The sequence below is a fragment of the Brachypodium distachyon genome, chromosome 2, assembly GCF_000005505.3.
Source record: "Brachypodium distachyon strain Bd21 chromosome 2, Brachypodium_distachyon_v3.0, whole genome shotgun sequence".
NCBI classification, from domain to species: Eukaryota; Viridiplantae; Streptophyta; class Magnoliopsida; order Poales; family Poaceae; genus Brachypodium; species Brachypodium distachyon.
This window is the reverse complement of record NC_016132.3, coordinates 9439271-9458049: the sequence shown is the minus strand read 5'-3', so window position 1 is coordinate 9458049 and position 18779 is coordinate 9439271. Positions and strand designations below refer to the sequence as shown.

At 46.0% G+C, this 18779-nt stretch overlaps 1 protein-coding gene and 1 long non-coding RNA gene across 3 annotated transcripts; one reads left to right on the top strand and one right to left on the bottom strand.

Moving 5' to 3' along the window:
• Positions 1–1773: 1773 nt before the first annotated feature.
• On the bottom strand, positions 1774–17505 carry LOC112270785. The gene is made up of 2 exons (XR_002963137.1): positions 17225–17505; positions 1774–2223 (listed from the first exon to the last, which is right to left on the bottom strand). It is a non-coding gene; the product is annotated as an uncharacterized LOC112270785 (long non-coding RNA).
• Positions 10004–16894, top strand: LOC100846911 (ABC transporter B family member 21). Of its 2 annotated transcripts, none has more exons than XM_003567504.4 (12): positions 10004–10232; positions 10514–11077; positions 11215–11390; positions 11499–11720; positions 11815–12053; positions 13142–13667; positions 13766–14039; positions 14133–14971; positions 15056–15322; positions 15528–15791; positions 15883–16176; positions 16289–16894. In XM_003567504.4, exons 2-12 carry the CDS (start codon positions 10711–10713, stop codon positions 16640–16642), a joined length of 3822 nt encoding a protein of 1273 aa, XP_003567552.1. In that variant the 5' UTR covers positions 10004–10232; positions 10514–10710; the 3' UTR covers positions 16643–16894. The 2 variants fall into 2 exon arrangements, with proteins under 2 accessions (XP_003567552.1, XP_010230800.1); XM_010232498.3 differs by lacking the exon at positions 10004–10232 and adding an exon at positions 10274–10430.
• Positions 17506–18779: the final 1274 nt, after the last annotated feature.

Below are 18779 nucleotides of genomic sequence, written 5' to 3'. Positions count from 1 at the left end.
GTCTGCAGGAACCTCTGCTTCTTCGCCAACACGCGCCACCTGCTCATGCGCGGCAACGGCCTACTTCCCGTTCATCGCCGTCGCCATCATTGGCGCGCAACGCCGGTGGCCAAGGCCGGAGCCAGGATCATGACGCAGTGCGTTGAGCAGGAGCACATGCCGGCCTTCGAGGAGGAGATGAAGGCGTTCCAGGAGTGATTTGAGAAACTGGTCTCCGTTGACCCATGGGCCATGGGTCCTCTTGTCTATTTGTCTCGTGCCTCTCTCGCTAGAGCGAGGTGGAACGCTGCGTTAATGACCTGGGCTTACGGACTGTTGTCTGTAACTACCGCTGGGCTTACTATTTTTTACCAACCGCGTCCCGGCTGCCTGAAATTTTCCTTTTTTTTTTTGAGAGGAACCCGGCTGACTGCTACTGCTCCATCCGTCCCATGACATGAGGCTCATTAATTTAACTAACTAAATTGAAACTAAATAATTAAAAAATTATCTCATTAGAAAGAGTCTTTCGATAAGGAATCTAATGATATAATTTTTGTTAAAAAAAATACATATTTAATTAATTAAATTGAGAATTTAGGGATGCATGCGTGCCTCATATTATGAGACGGAGGGAGTACATCAATATCCTTTTTCGAAGCGCACGCACTCCCTTTTTTTTTAGCGACGTACCCACTTTATTAACTCAATATATTAGTTGGAATACAAGATATGTCGGGGGTGCTAAGAAGCCACAACCGGCGCCCCATAGAGAGAGTAGACGCAGCCTTGGATAAGTTATAAGCATCTACGTTAGCAGCCCTCTTCTCATGAGCAAGAACGACTCCAAGGAACAAAATCCGCCTTGCCTGGAACTCTCTACCGATGGCACTATAGGAACACAACGTACCCTCCTTGAAATTATTCACAACTCCAAGGCAGTCTAACGCAACCTGAACATGGGAAATATTCAAGTCGGCAGCCAATGCCAGAGCCTCACAGCAGGCAAGAGCTTCGAGAACTTCTGGAGAATTGAGTCCTTCATAAGTGACAGAAGATGCACCTAGGTATACACCCTAGTCATCCCTACACACAACTGCCACCACGCCCGAGCATCCAGAGCGAGAAAGGCTTGCATCGACATTGATCTTCATGTAACCAAGGGACGGAGGAAACCATCGCGGGACTGAGGCATGTCGAGGAACCTGCTGTACTGGAGCTTGAGTCTTGGACATAGGAATTTGAAGATCTTCCAGGAAGCGTTGGATAAAACCAAACATGGACAAGGGACTCTGGAATTCATTGTCATGGATCGCACGCCGACGCGCCCACCAAATAGCCCAAAGCGTAACAAGAATCTTTGTGGGCACGCCGACGCCGACGCGCACGCACTCCCTAGACAGCACAACCTGATACTTTGTGGGCTTTGGTGCCGCTGGCAAGAGTTGTAGCCCAAAAGAGAAGGATCATCTCGGGGATTTCATGGGTCAAAAATCCTTTCTGCCCCTGACTACTGGTGCAAACCGAATATAATATAGCCCACAATTTCTCCAAGAATTAAAATACCATCTCTTAACATTCAAGTTTATTTTCGCACACAAAATAAAATCATTCAAGTTTAGTTCATCGCGTCGGCAGTTTTCAAAAAGAAAAGAAGTTACTCCCTCCGTCCAATAATAAGGAGCATATTAGGGTTCAGTTGACCAAACTTTTGACCACAAATTAATTCATAAATATGTGACTAATGTGATCAAAATCATAACCATAAGCAAATATCTTTGAGTGGAAATATAATGAATATGAATCTATGTTATATAATTATATATTAATAGAGTAATTTGTGGTCAAAACATTGATCAAAGGAAAGCTAATACGCCCTTGGACGGAGGTAGCAAGCATACAGACAAATCGAGTACGCGCGTACAAGTGCAACATTCATTTTAGTCGTTGCAGTATTGATTCTCGTTTTCCTTTGAAGAACCGTCGCAGTACTGACGGTTGAGGGACTGAATGCACGATCACCACACCGGCCGGCCGCGCTTGATTTGCTCAGAAGCAACGACAACAACTGCATCGTTTCCCCTGAGAGATCGATCAACAACTAACTAGTTGCCGGACAGCCGGATTACGATCACTCCGTGTCTCCATCGATCACTTAATCCTTCGCTTCTTCGCATGCGTGCATGCATTGCATGTGTTGGCTGGTCCACACTATAGCACCAGTAGCGCAACCACCGTGCTACCCTGCATGCATGGATGCATCAGATTTGTATGCGGTTCCGAACCCAAAGTGTAACAGAAGCTGAAAGTGCCAGAAATTAAAGGCAGGAACCGATGCAGCACGCATGTCGTCGTCAACCAGACTGGGTTGGTAACCATGCTTTGTGATGCATGCAGAAAATTCTCGCCCTGGACCAGTTAACCGGTGTATACGTATAGAAACAAACTTTGTGACTCTGTGAGTCGAGTCGCCGTCATGGCGTGCGGAGCCAGCGTTTGGTGTTGGGATTGACGAGCAGCTCCATCGAATACCAAGTCAATGACGAGCAGTGATGAGCCAGTGACCGTTTTGTCCTGCGACCCGAAAGCAACCAAATGATCGAGAGGCGTGGAGGTGACATGTTGGATTGGATGGTTGGACCCCGTTTGGACTCAGCAGATCATTCAAAAGGCGCGCGCCGACTAGCTTTGAGAAGTTGGTAACCATATATGCATGCATCATCACTGGTGTCCTGCAAAAGTTTGGACGTCTCGTTTGCTATCTACTACTACGTACTGGGGATGGGGAGGAGCAACCATTTTGGTACGGTCGGACCGTGGAAACCGTGACCATGTGGATAAGTGATAGTATTGTACCGCGGGGTTGTTGGGTCGATGCCACTAGGTAGTCTCAGGTTTTGGAGCGACCTGAGATTATATATATCAGGACATTATGTGTGGTAGTTCATGGTTTGACTGAATCGTCGTAGGGGGATCGTTCAAGTAAAGAAAAAACAAGAGAAAATGCTCGAGCCTCGTCTCCCATCACATAGTTCTGTGTGGCCAAAGTTCTTACCATACGAAGGGTGTGCCTGCGTGTGCGTGCGTGCCTACAAAGTTTACTTGTGAACGTCTACGTGTTTCCTAAAAAAAAATGTTCTTGGCATATGAACTTATGCATGTATGCGTGACACCAGACTTACGGCCTTATTACTAGCTAGGACGTGCGCTCGTCCGAGATAGCTGCGCGTACAGAGTACAGACTACAGAGAGGTCAAACATGGAGCACAAAAAGGCGGCAGTAGATCGTACGTGGTTGTTGGAACAGTCTCATTCGTAACAGAGCCGAGTTTATGCGTGCGTCAGACACAGCTGGGTGCACTGGCACCGGCACGCACATACGGCATGGTGTGTGTGTGTGTATTAGCGTCAGCTAGCGCTGACAACGTGCATGCAGAAAACTGATAAACAGGTACAGAAAAGATTGAGGAGCAGTGAAGCACAAGTGAATTTTGCTTTGTTCCTTCGGTTCGAACTACAGTCTATGTGTCAACAAGCGTGTACACGTACGTGTAACCTTGCTGTGCATTTTGCGGAAAAAAAGAAAAAGACCTTGCTGTGCATGGAGCTACTAATCTTGTCGTCTCTGATCAGCTGACTGTATCGCAGGGTTCCCTGTAAATGGGACAGCCACTCTTTTTTAAGGCTGTAGCAAGCTCAGATCATCTGAGTTCTGCATGGTCGATGCATGCGTATCCCCAAATGCGTAACACAAAGAACCAGTGTGTAAAGTTCGTGAAAATAATGCGCGTGCATCACTGGTGTACGTGTTTTAGCTTGTACTGTAATTACGGACGGCTAAGGTTGACGACAGAGTACGTACTCCAAGTACAGGACTACAGGGGCATTTTTCTTAGCTGCCTACTTTGCCCTGTTCTGTTCCCAAATGCTTTTTGTATGTCTCCTGGTCTCCTATATATTGTAGTTAAAGCCTGGTTCCACCCATAAGGAGGATATATATGTGCCTGCCTCTTCGACGAAGTAAGACGAAAAAGATGCTAAAACCAAATTAAGTGGAGATCGAGTAGCTATCTCGATCGACGACGGCCCCTCCAGGAATCATTAGGCGTGGCATAATTATTTGTACTACTCCAATACTCTAATTTACCAAATCACCCCTTCTCCTTTTCAGTAGCCAAAAGCCAATTGATTCTAACATGTAGCTTGATCTCCGTCGTTTCCCTTCCATTTCCATAACCTATTTATCTATCCACGAATAAGTGTACTCATAGGTTTGTCATAAATAAAAATATCAAAGTTTGACCTACTTTATTTAAAAACGTAGCAATATTTTTGACATCAAATTAATATCATTGGATCCGTTTTGAAATGTAGTTTCACAATATAATGATTTGAATTCATACTGCTACTCTTTTCAACAAATGTCAAATCTAAAAAAGTTTGACTTAAAACAAAACCTAGAATTACACTTAAGCCTTCTTTTTGAGTAGTTGTTTAGCTAGGCAACTAAGGCAAGGAGTTTAATCTTGATCATTGGAGTACCATTTCCTGGCTATTTGGATCATTCAATTATTTGTTTAACCGGCATTAATTGATCATTGGAGTACCATGAGTATTATGCGCAACCCACAAAAACACGCATAGGCCACGCTGCTATATTATCGTGTACCTCTATTCTCGAGGTTCAGTGGGTTGGATGGGAATATAAAGAAATGTATTAACGCATGAATCATGATCTAAGTGAATATCAACCACAAGACAAAAAACTACATACGCACACTTGATTCTGCAAGTACACCAAGTCTGCAATTTCTGAATGCCCGATTCGTGTTGCGCATGGAGCAGGAGATGTCGTCTTCTCAAGGAGATAAAAAACCAAAATACCTACAATCAACCAAAGTGGAGAGTAGCCATCTCCGCGCGGGCGCCAACCATGTATATAGAATAGCACAGAAGACTATCGCTATCGTTCCAAATAAAGCTAGCTTAACGAGGAAAAAACCGCTCTTACCATCTCTCTCTTCTCCTTTTCGGTAGCCGAAAACTCAAAAGCATGTCTCGCTAGCTCCAGTAAAGAGTAAACACATACACACGCGCGACTAAGACACTGCAGTACTAGACAAGCTTAACAGATTTTTGCTTGATTAGGAGATAAACTGATCACCACCGTGGCGCCGTCTACACATTCCAATGGCAGATTTGCCCTGATAATCTGCCGACTCTTTTTCAGCCAGCCAGCCAGCCAAGCGATAATACGGTACAGTAGACCAGATGTATGGAAAGCTGCTTTGACTCACGGGTGTTGGAGCAGCTTCTGTAGCCCCGTCCTTTTTCCTCCCCACCTAACACCCACGTCGATTTGGAACCGGAAGCATTGGGGATACATCCCAAAAAGAAAAGAAAAATAGTTCCGGCTAACTATAAACTACTGTACGAATTAAATGATGAAATGACACACCAAGAAAATGACCCCCTTATATGACGCAATGTCACTACTCACTTGCACGCGAAACCATCATGTTTGGACTCTGTTTAGGATAGCGTCTACTATGTGATGTCGACGAGGACCGGCTGTGAAACAAGTCAAAACGATTAGGTATGCAGTCAAGTTTAAGGTTACAAGTTTGAACACTTATGTCTAGAGTTTGATTTAGTTGGTGCACCATTCGTTAACAAAAACCTGGTAAAGCAGTCAGAGGGCAGACATGCTACTAGTATGTACGTGCATTTCTGGACAGGATCAGAATTGACAGCCACTTATCTTTTCTATCTAGCCGCCGTTCGGGATGAAATCCAGATTTTTAAAACTAATCAACGGTGAGTGGTCAAGGAACGTGTAGAGCCTGCAGATTGCAGGGACATGGATGCAGCCACTGCAAAATCTACGCGGAACCATAAAGTTGCGCAAGTTCTTAACGCAGGGGGTGGGCACACGAACGGCATAACAAAAAATATCTTGCTGCCACTATCTCCGTCTAGTGGGAGGAGCAGGTTTATTATGGTTGGGTGGGGGTGGCATTCATTCACCCGATCATTTTCAGGCCCGTCAGCCGCCGCATCTGGCGACGGGCGGACACCTTCCGTTTTCACAGCCTTTTTTGTTTGCGACATGAATACGGCGAAACACCACGTTTTCAGGCAAGGGCAGGATGCACCTGCTTGACGCGACGCGTCCCATGACCATGTGCCGCTGCTGCCTCGCAAGTGGCTTCTCACATGCACACTTGTTTATTCTTTACTGCCTTTTCTGCGTCCCTTTTCTAAGGAAAAGGTAAAGGCACACCACTCACGTGATCTTGATGCTACGCTCCATGACATGTGGGTCCCGTGTCGCCGGGCTCGCTGTCATGGACACATGGAAGTAAAGGGCACAAACACAACGCTCGATGTTGGCATGGAGCAATGGGAAAGTGCATCAGCTGTCTGAGCCCTGAGGTTAGATGTGGACGAAGGACCATTTCCGGTACAGCTCCACTCTCAAGTCGGCATGGATGATACTTATATTCTCCATTCATTTTCCGGACATATATCCATTCCTACGCGATCTTTCATCAGGAAAGCACCGCACGGAGATAAGATTGGGCGGTCGATCATGTATGAACAACATCGTCCACGCTAGTTGCTGACACCTTCGTCGACTAGCAGAACCTACGTGCAGCCACCATCGATATCGGGAAAGCAAGTATATGTCCATCCCCTGTAGGCTGTAGCTGAAAAAAGGAACATTTTTTTTTCCTTCTGAAAACGGATTTTGCAGGAAAAATTATATTCCTTGCATAAATCTGCATCCTAAGCAGAAGCCAACCTTTATCTTTTCTGAAAAAATGTATTAATGCTTGATGTCTATATTGTTTGACCTGAGCAAGAGAAGTGGTTGATCGATTTCAATCCGGATTGAAATCGCATCGCCCTATTCCTGACATCGCCGCAAGCGATCCAAACGGTGGTGACATGGACGTGGATAAGGTGGTCAGCGGAAGTATTTGCCGTCAAACTCAATTGGATATTCCAGCAACTTGAGGCCGCTAAAAAATAAGAACTAAATGATTTTGGGGAAATAATTGCGGTCCATTTCAAAGGCACGAGTATTCTGTTTTGTTTTGGTCAGTTATCATTGAACAGTGATGTGTTTGTATCCATGGACTTTTCTCGCACGCAAACGACGTTAAACATGATCATTGGGCTGGCTAGCTAATCCATCACACAAAGCGTTAACCAGTGGCTTTCAGTTTGATCACAAAAGCTAGAGGAAGTTAAGGAAGGCTCGAACCCAATTCTCCAGGGACAAAGATGGAGAGGAGGAAAAGAAAAAGGAGCCCTCCGATTTTGTGCTGTTGCAGAATAATTGCGAGACAGAGGATCGCCTAACAAACCACTTGCTAGCTAACTATTCATTCTGAGCTAACTTTTCTGTGTTCATCATAGAGCGAGTAAACAAAGAAACTTAAACAAACCAAAAAAATCCCCCGCAAAAACACTAAAATTATTTATAAAAAAAACTGATGAAAGCTGGAGCTAGCACGCCAACTAATGAAGGGTTTAGTAAACAAACCGCCTTGATACTCATTACGCTATGATCAGATCAGATTTTGGCCCTTTTATTTTCCTCTAATCTTTGATGTACTACTTTGTTATTTTTATTCATTTGCTGATCACCCACTCTCATGGAGCAGCCATAAGTGTTAATTTGTCCTTTGGAGCCTGTGGGTTTGAGGCCAACAAAACATGAAAGGCAGACGATGTGGAAGCAAGCAAGGAATCATTAGTACATTAGCACTGCAGGTACAGTGACTAGAACCCGTTTTGTACCTGAAAGAGCTTGGTACTCCGTACTAGCGGTGGGTCAAAGCTTTTGCGCATTTGGAAAGAGAAGAGAGGAGGATGGGGAACAAAGTTGGTGACTTTGCTGAGTAGTTGGCGTCTCGATCTCCATGGCGCTTTCCTGATGTTGGGCGAATTCCCCTGTTGGAGATGTAGCTTCATGCGACACCGAGGCATCGGTAACTGTGGTGCGTATGGTGAAGATTTTTCGGTTTTGACTTTAGACGTGGAGAAATGGTGATCGACAGCTTGTTGCGGTAGAACCTAACCTGTTGAGAAAGGTGGGTAACAATAACATGTCTGAACCCAAGAGTTTTAGAGAGAGAGAGAGAATTTTTTTTCCCAGAAAGTCCACACGAGTCAATTTGTTTCCTTTTGTTTGGAGAAAAGCATTCTTCTTCGTTTCAAACAGGGGCAGATCACGGGTTTGCCGTAGGAGCAGGCAAAAACGGCGAGACACGTCCCCTGCCTCCGGGGGAACCGCGACCTAAAGGAGGCCAGCCGCTTTTGCCAAAGAAGACGTCGTGGCGCGCAGTGCACCGGCATTTCGATGTCCAGGCCCAGTTAGCCAGCGGCTATTCCTTCTCCATTCAATTCTGCCCGCCGCCCGCCTCTGCAAGTCTGCAAGTGTAACCGCAGGCAAGGCAACAGCACCTGCACGCGCGTCGTACCAAGCACCGGGCGTTGCAATCCAGACCAGAGTTCTCGCTGAGCACGCATTGGCCCGGTCTTGTTTAGTTTGAAGGCAGCACGCATCATCCACCGTAGTTGTTTAGCATCCTGGCTTTGACCCCGCGTGGAAACGTGACGTCGAGGAGAGGGACAGGGGTCAGGGTCCACGGGTGCGTGACCTCGAAGCGAGACTCCAAAGCGGAAAGAGAAGAAAAGGTTCTCCCCGCGTCGCTGCTCCATGTGCCCGTGCCCGTTCCGGCCGACCGGCTTCATCGGGCCTTCCGCCGCTGCAGCGATCCGTTGCCGACCCGGAGCCGGTATTCCTATTTTATGTAATCCGATCGAGATGGATTCTACCGCTGGCACGGCTGGACCGGAGAATCGACGAGATACAACTCCTTTGGAAAAACATAGCGGTTGATATTGGTTGGCCACGCCTTCGGGAGAGGATCTAAGGAAAATTTGTTTTCTTCATCCATTACGGGCCACGTACAGGGCACGGCAGTCAGTCTTATTGGCGACACATGGCTACATTTTTTTTAAGATCAAGTTCATTTAAACCATGACCTAGTAGACCAAGTCCAAAATAAACCCGACTTTCTGAAATCAGCACTATTTTCTTATTAATCCTGTCTGATCCCGGCTTTCAGGGAATAAAACACCGTTTGGAAGAACGAGATTGCTGACATAACGATTAATACATGGAATTTGCTGACTAATTCATTTTAACTTATCGTTACCCATATTTTGATGCCATTCGTCTTTCCACGTATTGAAAATGCATCGGAGGCGCCTTCAAAATGGTTCGTTACTTTGGTGGGCAGGGCTCACGTATTCGTGCCGAAGCGAGAGGCACGTATAACGAGCAAGATCCGGAGCCGCGAGCGAGTTATTACTACTCCAGTACTGCTACCAGTACTCCAGCGGCTTTGCTTGCTTTTAATTCCCCGTGGAAGATGCTGCCCCGGCACGTGAGTTAACATGACATGACATCCCCCATGCATGGACAGCCATTCTCAGATTGCCCCATGTACAGCCTGCAGTTACCAGCACGCATATTTTACTCCTCTCAATCTTGCGTTCGCCTATTTAAATAGAACTGTCCCCTCCGTTGCTCATGTACTCGTCGCACTTTTAACTACAACCAACTAGTATATCACGTAGACACGTCCTTTTCAAGACAGCGAAAATAGTTCTGTGGAGTATTAGCGTCGTACTTTATCACCGTTTGATTTGGAGGTCCTAATGTGGTACTGGCTAATTTTTCTTTAGAGGACACTCTCCTCCTTTGACACTATGATCCGGATCTCAATTCTGAACGAGAAACAAAATAAAGAGCCCCACATCTATAATACCCAGAGGCAAAGCAAAGCACAGCATAATCATAAGCACCGGCTGGAGAGCACTACGGGACGGACGGATGCCCATTCCATTCCCGTGACGCCGATGCCATCGCTCCAAATGGTGCGCGCAGCGAGCCTCGACATGCATTTTTTATATGCGTATAATGGATACCACCACGGCGCTACTGTCCGTCCCTTGTGGTACACTGGTACTCCTACCCAAGTTAGTAGCCAACGGAGTGAGTGAGAGAGTAGTTGCCCAGCTCCTTCCTTCCTCCTCGTCCCTCTCTCCAAAGCTTTCTTTTCTTTCTTTCCCCTCAGCTCAGCTTTGCCTTGCCTGTAGTGGCTGGCGCGAGTGCTGCGTCTGCGTCTCGGTGCGCGCGGCGGCCAATGCGAAAGCTGCCAACTTTACGCTCGGTGTGTTGTTGTTCCTTCTCCGACTAGCTCGGCTCCCTGCTCTTCTTATCTTCTCCCCTCTTATAAATCCCACTGGCTCCCTGGGGGCGGCGGGGGCAGTGTCGTTTCTTGATTTGTAGCTCGGGGGGGTGCTCCGCTCCGATCACTCGCTAGATTCAGATTTGCTACCTTGTTCTTTTGTTCTTGCTGCCTGTATATGTATGCTTTCGTTCTTGATCCCTTTTCAAGCTCCGGGGCTCTGTCGTGAATCTGATTAATGTGCAATTATTGGTTCGTGGCAGGTGAAAGTGCTGGGCATGGTATGCAGGAGCTAGGCAGGATTAACCAATCGTACAAGGAGAGCACGAGGACACCACCACGGTTCTTGTGTCCAGTAGCGCCCAATCTACTTCAGTTGAGGAGAAGGAGGACACTTAGGTGACAGTACATCCGAAAACAGAGCTTCTTGTGGAGCTGCGGATCTTGCGGGTTGAAGGCCATGCCGGAGTCCTGGAAAGCTGCCGACGAGAATGCCTCCTCGTCGGCCCCCGCCGGCGCGTCGTCGGGCCCGGGACCGGGCAACGGAAAGAAGAAGAAGAACAGGCCGCCCGGAGCCATGTCCTCCCGGGTGCCGTTCCACAGGCTGTTCGCGTTCGCGGACAGGACGGACGTGGCGCTGATGCTGCTGGGGGCGCTCGGCGCCGTGGCCAACGGCGCGGCCATGCCCTTCATGACCGTGCTCTTCGGCAACCTCATCGACGCCTTCGGGGGTGCGCTCAGCATCCACCAGGTCGTCAACCGGGTCTCCATGGTCTCGCTCGACTTCATCTACCTCGCCTTCGCCTCCGCCCTCGCCTCCTTCGTCCGTAAGTACTACCTGCGGTGTTGTCTCCAAGAGACCAGGAGGCAGCGGACCTGAGCAAAGCCACGTCTCGAGATCAGCTCTCACCAATGGTGTTGGCCGATTGCGAATTTAACGGTGTTGTTGTTGTCTGACCACCAGAGGTGACGTGCTGGATGATCACCGGAGAGCGGCAGGCGGCGCGGATACGGAACCTGTACCTGAAGACCATCCTGAGGCAGGAGATCGCCTTCTTCGACCAGTACACCAACACCGGCGAGGTCGTAGGGAGGATGTCCGGCGACACCGTGCTGATCCAAGACGCCATGGGCGAAAAGGTCTGCACACAGCTCACCAGAACCACCACGAGGCACTGGCACTGCAAGTGAATCAATCATCTGTCGGGTCTGTAAACGCTTTCCTGTCATGTGGCTTTTGCGCTGCAGGTTGGAAAGTTCATTCAGCTGGTGGTGACATTCTTCGGAGGCTTCATCGTCGCCTTTGCGCAAGGCTGGCTGCTGACCCTGGTCATGATGGCAACCATCCCACCGCTCGTCATCGCCGGGGCGGTCATGTCCAACGTCGTGGCCAAGATGGCGTCCCTTGGGCAGGCGGCTTACGCCGAATCGTCGGTGGTGGTGGAGCAGACTATCGGGTCCATCAGAACAGTAAGCACACAAGCAAGAGAACACACACTAATTTCCATCACAAAGTTGAATTCCCCACTAAGACAACAACATGGATGTGTGTTTGGCACTTCAGGTTGCATCTTTCACTGGGGAGAAGCGGGCAGTGGAGAGGTACAACAAGTCACTGAAAAGTGCCTACAAATCAGGTGTCCGGGAGGGCCTCGCCGCAGGGCTCGGAATGGGCACGGTCATGGTGCTCCTGTTCTGCGGATACTCTTTGGGAATATGGTATGGAGCCAAGCTGATCCTGGAGAAGGGCTATACGGGGGCGAAGGTCATGAATGTGATCTTTGCAGTCCTAACCGGCTCTCTGTAAGTTTTTCTCTCTATTTCTAGTTGCATATGTTTCAGTACTCATTATGTTATACTCTGATAAATTTAACCCATTACTTCAAGAGCAATAGCTCTGTTCTGAAATACGAACAAGAGTTGCCAATTTCCCAGTTTAGTGCTTGCTTGGAACATTGGATCTCTTAAAGAGAATTTTTCCTGTGAAGGCTCACTCTGGAACGTAGGAGTGGCTTTCAAACATTCCAAATATTAGCTCGAATCTCAAGTTTTCATCCAATCTCTTTTTAAATCCAATCTTCCAATTTCCTGCATTTTCTGCAGTATCTAATCACCCTCTTTTGACTATTTTTCCGCATTTTCAATTCTTTTCCTCATTTCCGAGTTGAGGTTTCATACTTTCCAAGCATGCTATTGATATGCCGTTTGGTCAAGTCTTTTTCTTCCTTCCTAAACTACCACAAGTTGGTAGTGGGAGAAAAACGGTGCTGACGATGAAGAATGTTAACCCCATTCATCTGAACTGCACTTCCAAATTCCTAGTGGGGACATAGCCAACGGAGGTTGTAACAGATAAAGTTCCGTGTTGCTGTCAAAAAAAAAGTTGCGTTTTTATGTTGATTTGGACGTATTAGGTCACATAAAGAAGATAAGTTGCATGCGTTCTTTTCTGACAATGACAGTGTACAGTGGGCAAATTGCTTAACGGAATTTAGACGTGTGACTCGTTCATTAGCAAGTGATTGCTATTATTCCTACTTGGTGGACTTATGATTCTGTCCCTTCGGTTCCAAGTTTCGTAGTACACTGGCTGGTACCTAACTCCCAACAGCAAGTTCAGCAGATGCCAAAATGCATTTATTATGTTCAAGAAGCGTAGGTTTTGTTCATACAACTTTCAACACTTTCTCAACTGGTAACAGAACTTCATACAATGTGCCGACAGTTCACAAAGTCATGGGTGCTAGAAAATTGATAAATTTGTTAAGTCAGTAATCATTTGCGGTTCTTTCCCTACTTTTTTTTACCAGTCTAGATGTTATTCTTAAATAAATTAAGAAAGCAAAGCATGATTATTCGAGAATCTCATATTTCATTATCATGTTTACCAGAGCTCTAGGTCAGGCGTCACCCAGCATGAAAGCATTTGCAGGTGGACAAGCGGCTGCATACAAGATGTTTGAGACAATCAGCAGGACCCCAGAGATCGATGCGTATAGCACCTCAGGAAGGAAGCTGGATGACATTCGTGGGGACGTTGAGTTTAGGGATGTTTATTTCTCATATCCCACAAGGCCAGATGAGAAAATATTCAGAGGTTTCTCCCTCACCATACCTAGCGGCACAACAGTTGCTTTGGTTGGTCAGAGCGGGAGTGGTAAATCGACGGTTATCAGCCTAATTGAACGGTTTTATGACCCTGAGCTTGGCGATGTTCTAATAGATGGTGTGAATCTCAAAGAGTTCCAGCTAAGATGGATCAGAAGTAAAATCGGCCTTGTCAGCCAAGAACCAGTTCTGTTTGCTGCTAGCATAAAGGAAAACATAGCTTATGGCAAAGACAATGCTACTGATCAAGAAATTAGAGCTGCAGCTGAGCTTGCTAATGCCTCCAAATTCATAGATAAAATGCCTCAGGTAAGATAGATGCTATATAATAAAATTTGCACGTTTCAGTAGTTCCTATTATTGGACATTGAATATTTAGGTATCTTCTTTTTTGTGATAATTCACAGGGTTTGGACACTTCGGTTGGTGAACATGGGACACAGCTTTCTGGTGGGCAGAAACAAAGAATTGCCATTGCAAGAGCAATTCTGAAAGATCCAAGAATCCTACTATTAGACGAAGCTACAAGCGCTCTGGACACAGAATCTGAAAGGATTGTGCAGGAAGCACTTGATCGGATAATGACAAACAGGACAACAGTCATAGTTGCGCACCGTCTGAGTACTGTTAGAAATGCTGATACTATCGCTGTCATTCATCAAGGATCGCTTGTTGAAAAGGGTACGTTTCACAAATATTACTGAGAAAAAATGTCATCTGTTTGTCTTTAGTTGATCGTTGCATCTTTGCTTAAATATTTGACGTTTTGACCAGGTACACACCATGAGCTTCTAAAGGACCCAGAGGGAGCTTACAGCCAGCTGATACGGCTGCAGGAAGCAAACCGGCAGGATAAGACAGATCGAAAGGGAGATTCTGGGGCTCGTTCAGGCAAACAAGTGTCAAACCAATCAGCTAGCCGGAGGTCATCTCATGACAACAGCAGCCATCATTCGTTCTCAGTACCATTTGGTATGGCTCTTGCGATTGACATCCAGGATGGTTCATCCAAGAAACTATGTGATGAAATGCCACAAGAAGTACCTCTCAGTCGCCTCGCGTCTCTGAACAAGCCAGAGATCCCGGTGCTCATTCTAGGTTCCATTGCCTCAGTGATTAGTGGAGTAATCTTCCCAATCTTTGCGATACTCCTGTCAAATGTGATCAAAGCATTCTATGAGCCCCCTCATCTGCTAAGAAAAGATTCTCAATTCTGGTCATCCATGTTCTTGGTGTTTGGTGCAGTGTACTTCTTGTCACTTCCTGTCAGTTCGTACCTTTTCTCTATAGCTGGGTGCAGGTTGATCAGAAGGATCAGACTGATGACATTTGAAAAGTTAGTCAATATGGAGATCGAATGGTTTGATCACACAGAGAATTCAAGTGGAGCAATTGGTGCACGGCTATCAGCTGATGCAGCAAAGGTCAGGGGGCTTGTCGGTGACGCACTTCAGTTGGTTGTACAAAACTCCGCAACCTTAGTTGCTGGTTTAGTAATTGCCTTTGTATCAAACTGGGAGTTATCGCTAATCATCTTAGCTTTAATCCCACTGATTGGGCTAAATGGATGGATCCAGATGAAGTTCATTCAGGGTTTCAGTGCAGATGCAAAGGTTTGTCCTCTTCCCCTTAAGTATCCCGATCTTTTGAGTAGTTATTACACGTACAAATTTTCAACTAGTTACTTGTATATGCAGATGATGTATGAAGAGGCGAGCCAAGTTGCAAATGATGCAGTGAGCAGTATAAGAACAGTAGCCTCATTCTCCGCTGAAGAAAAGGTGATGGAATTGTACAAAAGGAAATGTGAAGCCCCCCTAAGAACAGGAATCAGAACAGGGATTATAAGTGGAATTGGTTTTGGTGTTTCCTTTTTCTTGCTATTTGGTGTATATGCAGCTAGCTTTTATGCTGGTGCTCGGATGGTTGAGGAAGGGAAAACAACTTTTCCTAAAGTTTTCAGGGTAAGTATTTTGGCAATACTGAATGTTAGCTAGCTTACACATGCAGGAATAATTATTTTTGGTATGGAATTGCAGTCTAAGAAATAGGATTTGAATTGAAGGAATATCTGTTTGTAAAATGCAGTCTAAGAGATAGGATTTGAATTGAATAACATGCAGTTCTCACAATGGATGAGCTCTAATAATTGGTCGATCTTCGATGCAGGTTTTCCTTGCTCTTGCTATGGCTGCAATCGGGGTGTCGCAATCGAGTACCCTTACATCAGACTCCTCCAAAGCAAAATCAGCTGCATCTTCTATATTTGCGATCATAGACCGGAAGTCTAGGATAGATGCAAGTGACGATGCAGGGGTGACTGTTGACACACTACGTGGCAATATTGAGTTCCAGCATGTTAGCTTCAGATATCCTACCAGGCCGGATGTTGAGATTTTCCGGGACCTGTGCTTGACAATCCATTCTGGAAAGGTACATGATCTTCCAAACATATAAGATCCTATTTTAAGTTTATGGTGTTTATGGTTTTCAAAGCCAACAATCTGAATTATTTGTCTACCAGACTGTTGCGCTCGTTGGAGAGAGTGGCAGTGGCAAATCAACAGCCATTGCATTGCTTCAGAGGTTTTATGATCCTGATGTAGGCCATATACTCCTAGATGGTGTGGACATACAGAAATTCCAGCTAAGGTGGCTTAGGCAACAAATGGGCCTGGTGAGTCAAGAACCAGCTCTGTTCAACGAAACAATACGAGCAAACATTGCCTACGGGAAGGAAGGGCAAGCAACAGAATCTGAGATCACAGCTGCTGCAGAATTGGCGAATGCTCACAGGTTTATTAGTTCTCTGCTCCAGGTTAGACTTCCCCCCCTTCACTTAAAGCAAGATTGGAAGTGGCTTAGCTATATACAATTATGTCCGAAAAACTGTTGCTGAAAGAATTTTGTGTTTACCTGAACAATTGTAGGGGTATGACACAATGGTCGGAGAGCGTGGAGCTCAGTTATCTGGAGGGCAAAAGCAGCGAGTTGCCATCGCCCGTGCTATCTTGAAGAACCCCAGAATCCTTCTTCTGGATGAAGCAACCAGCGCGCTGGATGCTGAATCCGAACGGGTGGTGCAGGATGCACTGGACAGGGTGATGGTTAACCGGACAACGGTGATCGTGGCGCACCGTTTATCTACGATAAAGAATGCAGACTTGATCGCCGTTGTGAAGAACGGGGTGATCATTGAGAAGGGAAAGCACGATACCTTGATCAACATCAAGGACGGCGCATACGCGTCACTCGTCGCCCTTCATTCAGCAGCTTCTTCGTAGTGGGTTTACTGAAAACCTACGCTGAACTTATATGTCCAAAAATGGCATGTTCAGCGGCCTGTTCCTAGCGTTTGTTTCTCTTTTGATAACAACATATGTATAACTGCTTGTACCTAAGCGGGAAGGATTAAACAAATAGTAAGGACCAGATGTAAATGCAACAAGTTGGTCCTTAACATAAATGTTTAATTCACGTATAATATATATGTGTCATGGAACATAGAAACTAATATAGTTGATTATGTTAAACCTGGTCGTCTTTTCTCACTGTCATGTTGTTTCATGCTGCTGGGTTGACACAACTAACTTCTGGCCTGCGACCTAATAAAATCCCTTTACTTCAATAATAAGATAAGAAATAGGAGTAATAAAATTGCTGGGGCAAACAATACGAATTGGATTCCCGAAGACAGGAGCCGGTGCGCGATGATCAAATTGTACATGTATGCCTACCCTAGTACCCTGATCGTTCAGAAGAGCGCATACTTTTTGGGGGTGAGATTTAACAGAAACCTTCCGTTCTAGGGGATAGTATAAAGGTATCAGATGAATCTAGGGAATGAGAAAATAGGAAGATCTCACCGGCGATGGACGCGTCCGCCCCATCCTAGAGCGCGCTGAAGACTAGCCAAGACAGAACTGGGGCCTCGCATCGGCGGAGGCGGAGGTGGCGCCGCCGAGTACGCCTTCGTGCCGATCGAACAATCGTCGCGCTAGCTGAGTTTGACGCAGCGGAGGAGGCGAACCCCCTCTCTCCCTTCCCCTCTAGTAGTATGTTGTCTGTCTCCCGTCGAAACTGCGTATCATGCCAAGAAGCGTTGACATTTGGTGTCAAGTTGATGGAGAAGCTTAGTTTTTGACTTGCCGTGGAAGGATTCGATGGGCTGGGCTTGGGACCCCATGGTACTACGGGTGTGTCTCGTTTTCTGGCCTGCAGGTCCGTAGCATCCGAGATGCAATTTTTTTGCTAGCCCTAATTGGTGCGGATTTATACAACTTGTACTAAATACGTGCCAATTAATATGAAACGGAGAGAGTAATCCGTACAGATGCTTAAGCCACGCGTACAAAATAACCCCATGGAAGAGGAGAAGGAGGAAGAAGAACTTTCATGGACAAGATCGGCGGCCAACATCTAAGATGAAGGATGGAGGAGAAGCTCGGCGGGAGAGAGAGAGAGAGAGGCCATTTAGTGAGGACAACCTCGAAAGTAGGATGTATAGAAACGCGCTTGCTTGGGCGAGGATGACAGCAGATTCTTGAGAGAATAGGAGTGCAATAAGAGTTGTTTCCCTATTTTGAACAAAATCAAAATTTTGGGGCCTTCTTTGATTTAAATGATTTTCAAAGGAATTTTGGAGGATCGGAATCTTTAGTCTATATGAATTGTTTGATTTGTAGGATTGAAATCCATGGAATCTTTTTTCTAAGAATTCCGTTGTACTTTAATACTCCCTCCGTCCAACAAACGATGTCTCAATTTTGACCAAATTTGAATGCACCTATACATTAAGTCATGTCTAGATACATCCAAATTTTGATAAACTTGAGAGATCTTTTGTTGGACGGAGAAATAGGAAATTTTCATCTACTCCGACATCTTTTAAATATTTTTTTGTTTTATTTCTATGTTCAGTCAAAAAAAATTGGTCGAATTATAATCCCGTGGGATTCAAATTGGCATGACAGTACAATCATGTGATTTTTTATTCCTATATTCTCTCCTTATCCTACATTTTTCTAAATCCTTTAAGGACTTTATAATGTGGATCATGATGAATCCATGGGTCAAACAGACCTTTCTTTCCTGGCTGTAGAAGGAAAGCGGAAAAACGGAATTGACTCACGTACGATAGATTTCCATCCGATTTGCGTACGACGGTGAAACGCTCCCATCTGTTGCATTATGGGCCCACGTGATAAAACGATCGATGATTGATATGAAACGTCACGCAAACCTGTCGTACGCATAGCAGCTCTCACGAAAAATCCTATCTTTTCCAAACACCAAAGAAGTGAAGGAGGTGCCGGAAAATCCTATCTTTTCCAAACACCAAAACAAGTGGAGGAGGTGCCGAACGCTCGGCACGTCGCCACTCGACTTACACTTGACCCAGGGTATAGCTGGCCAACGGGC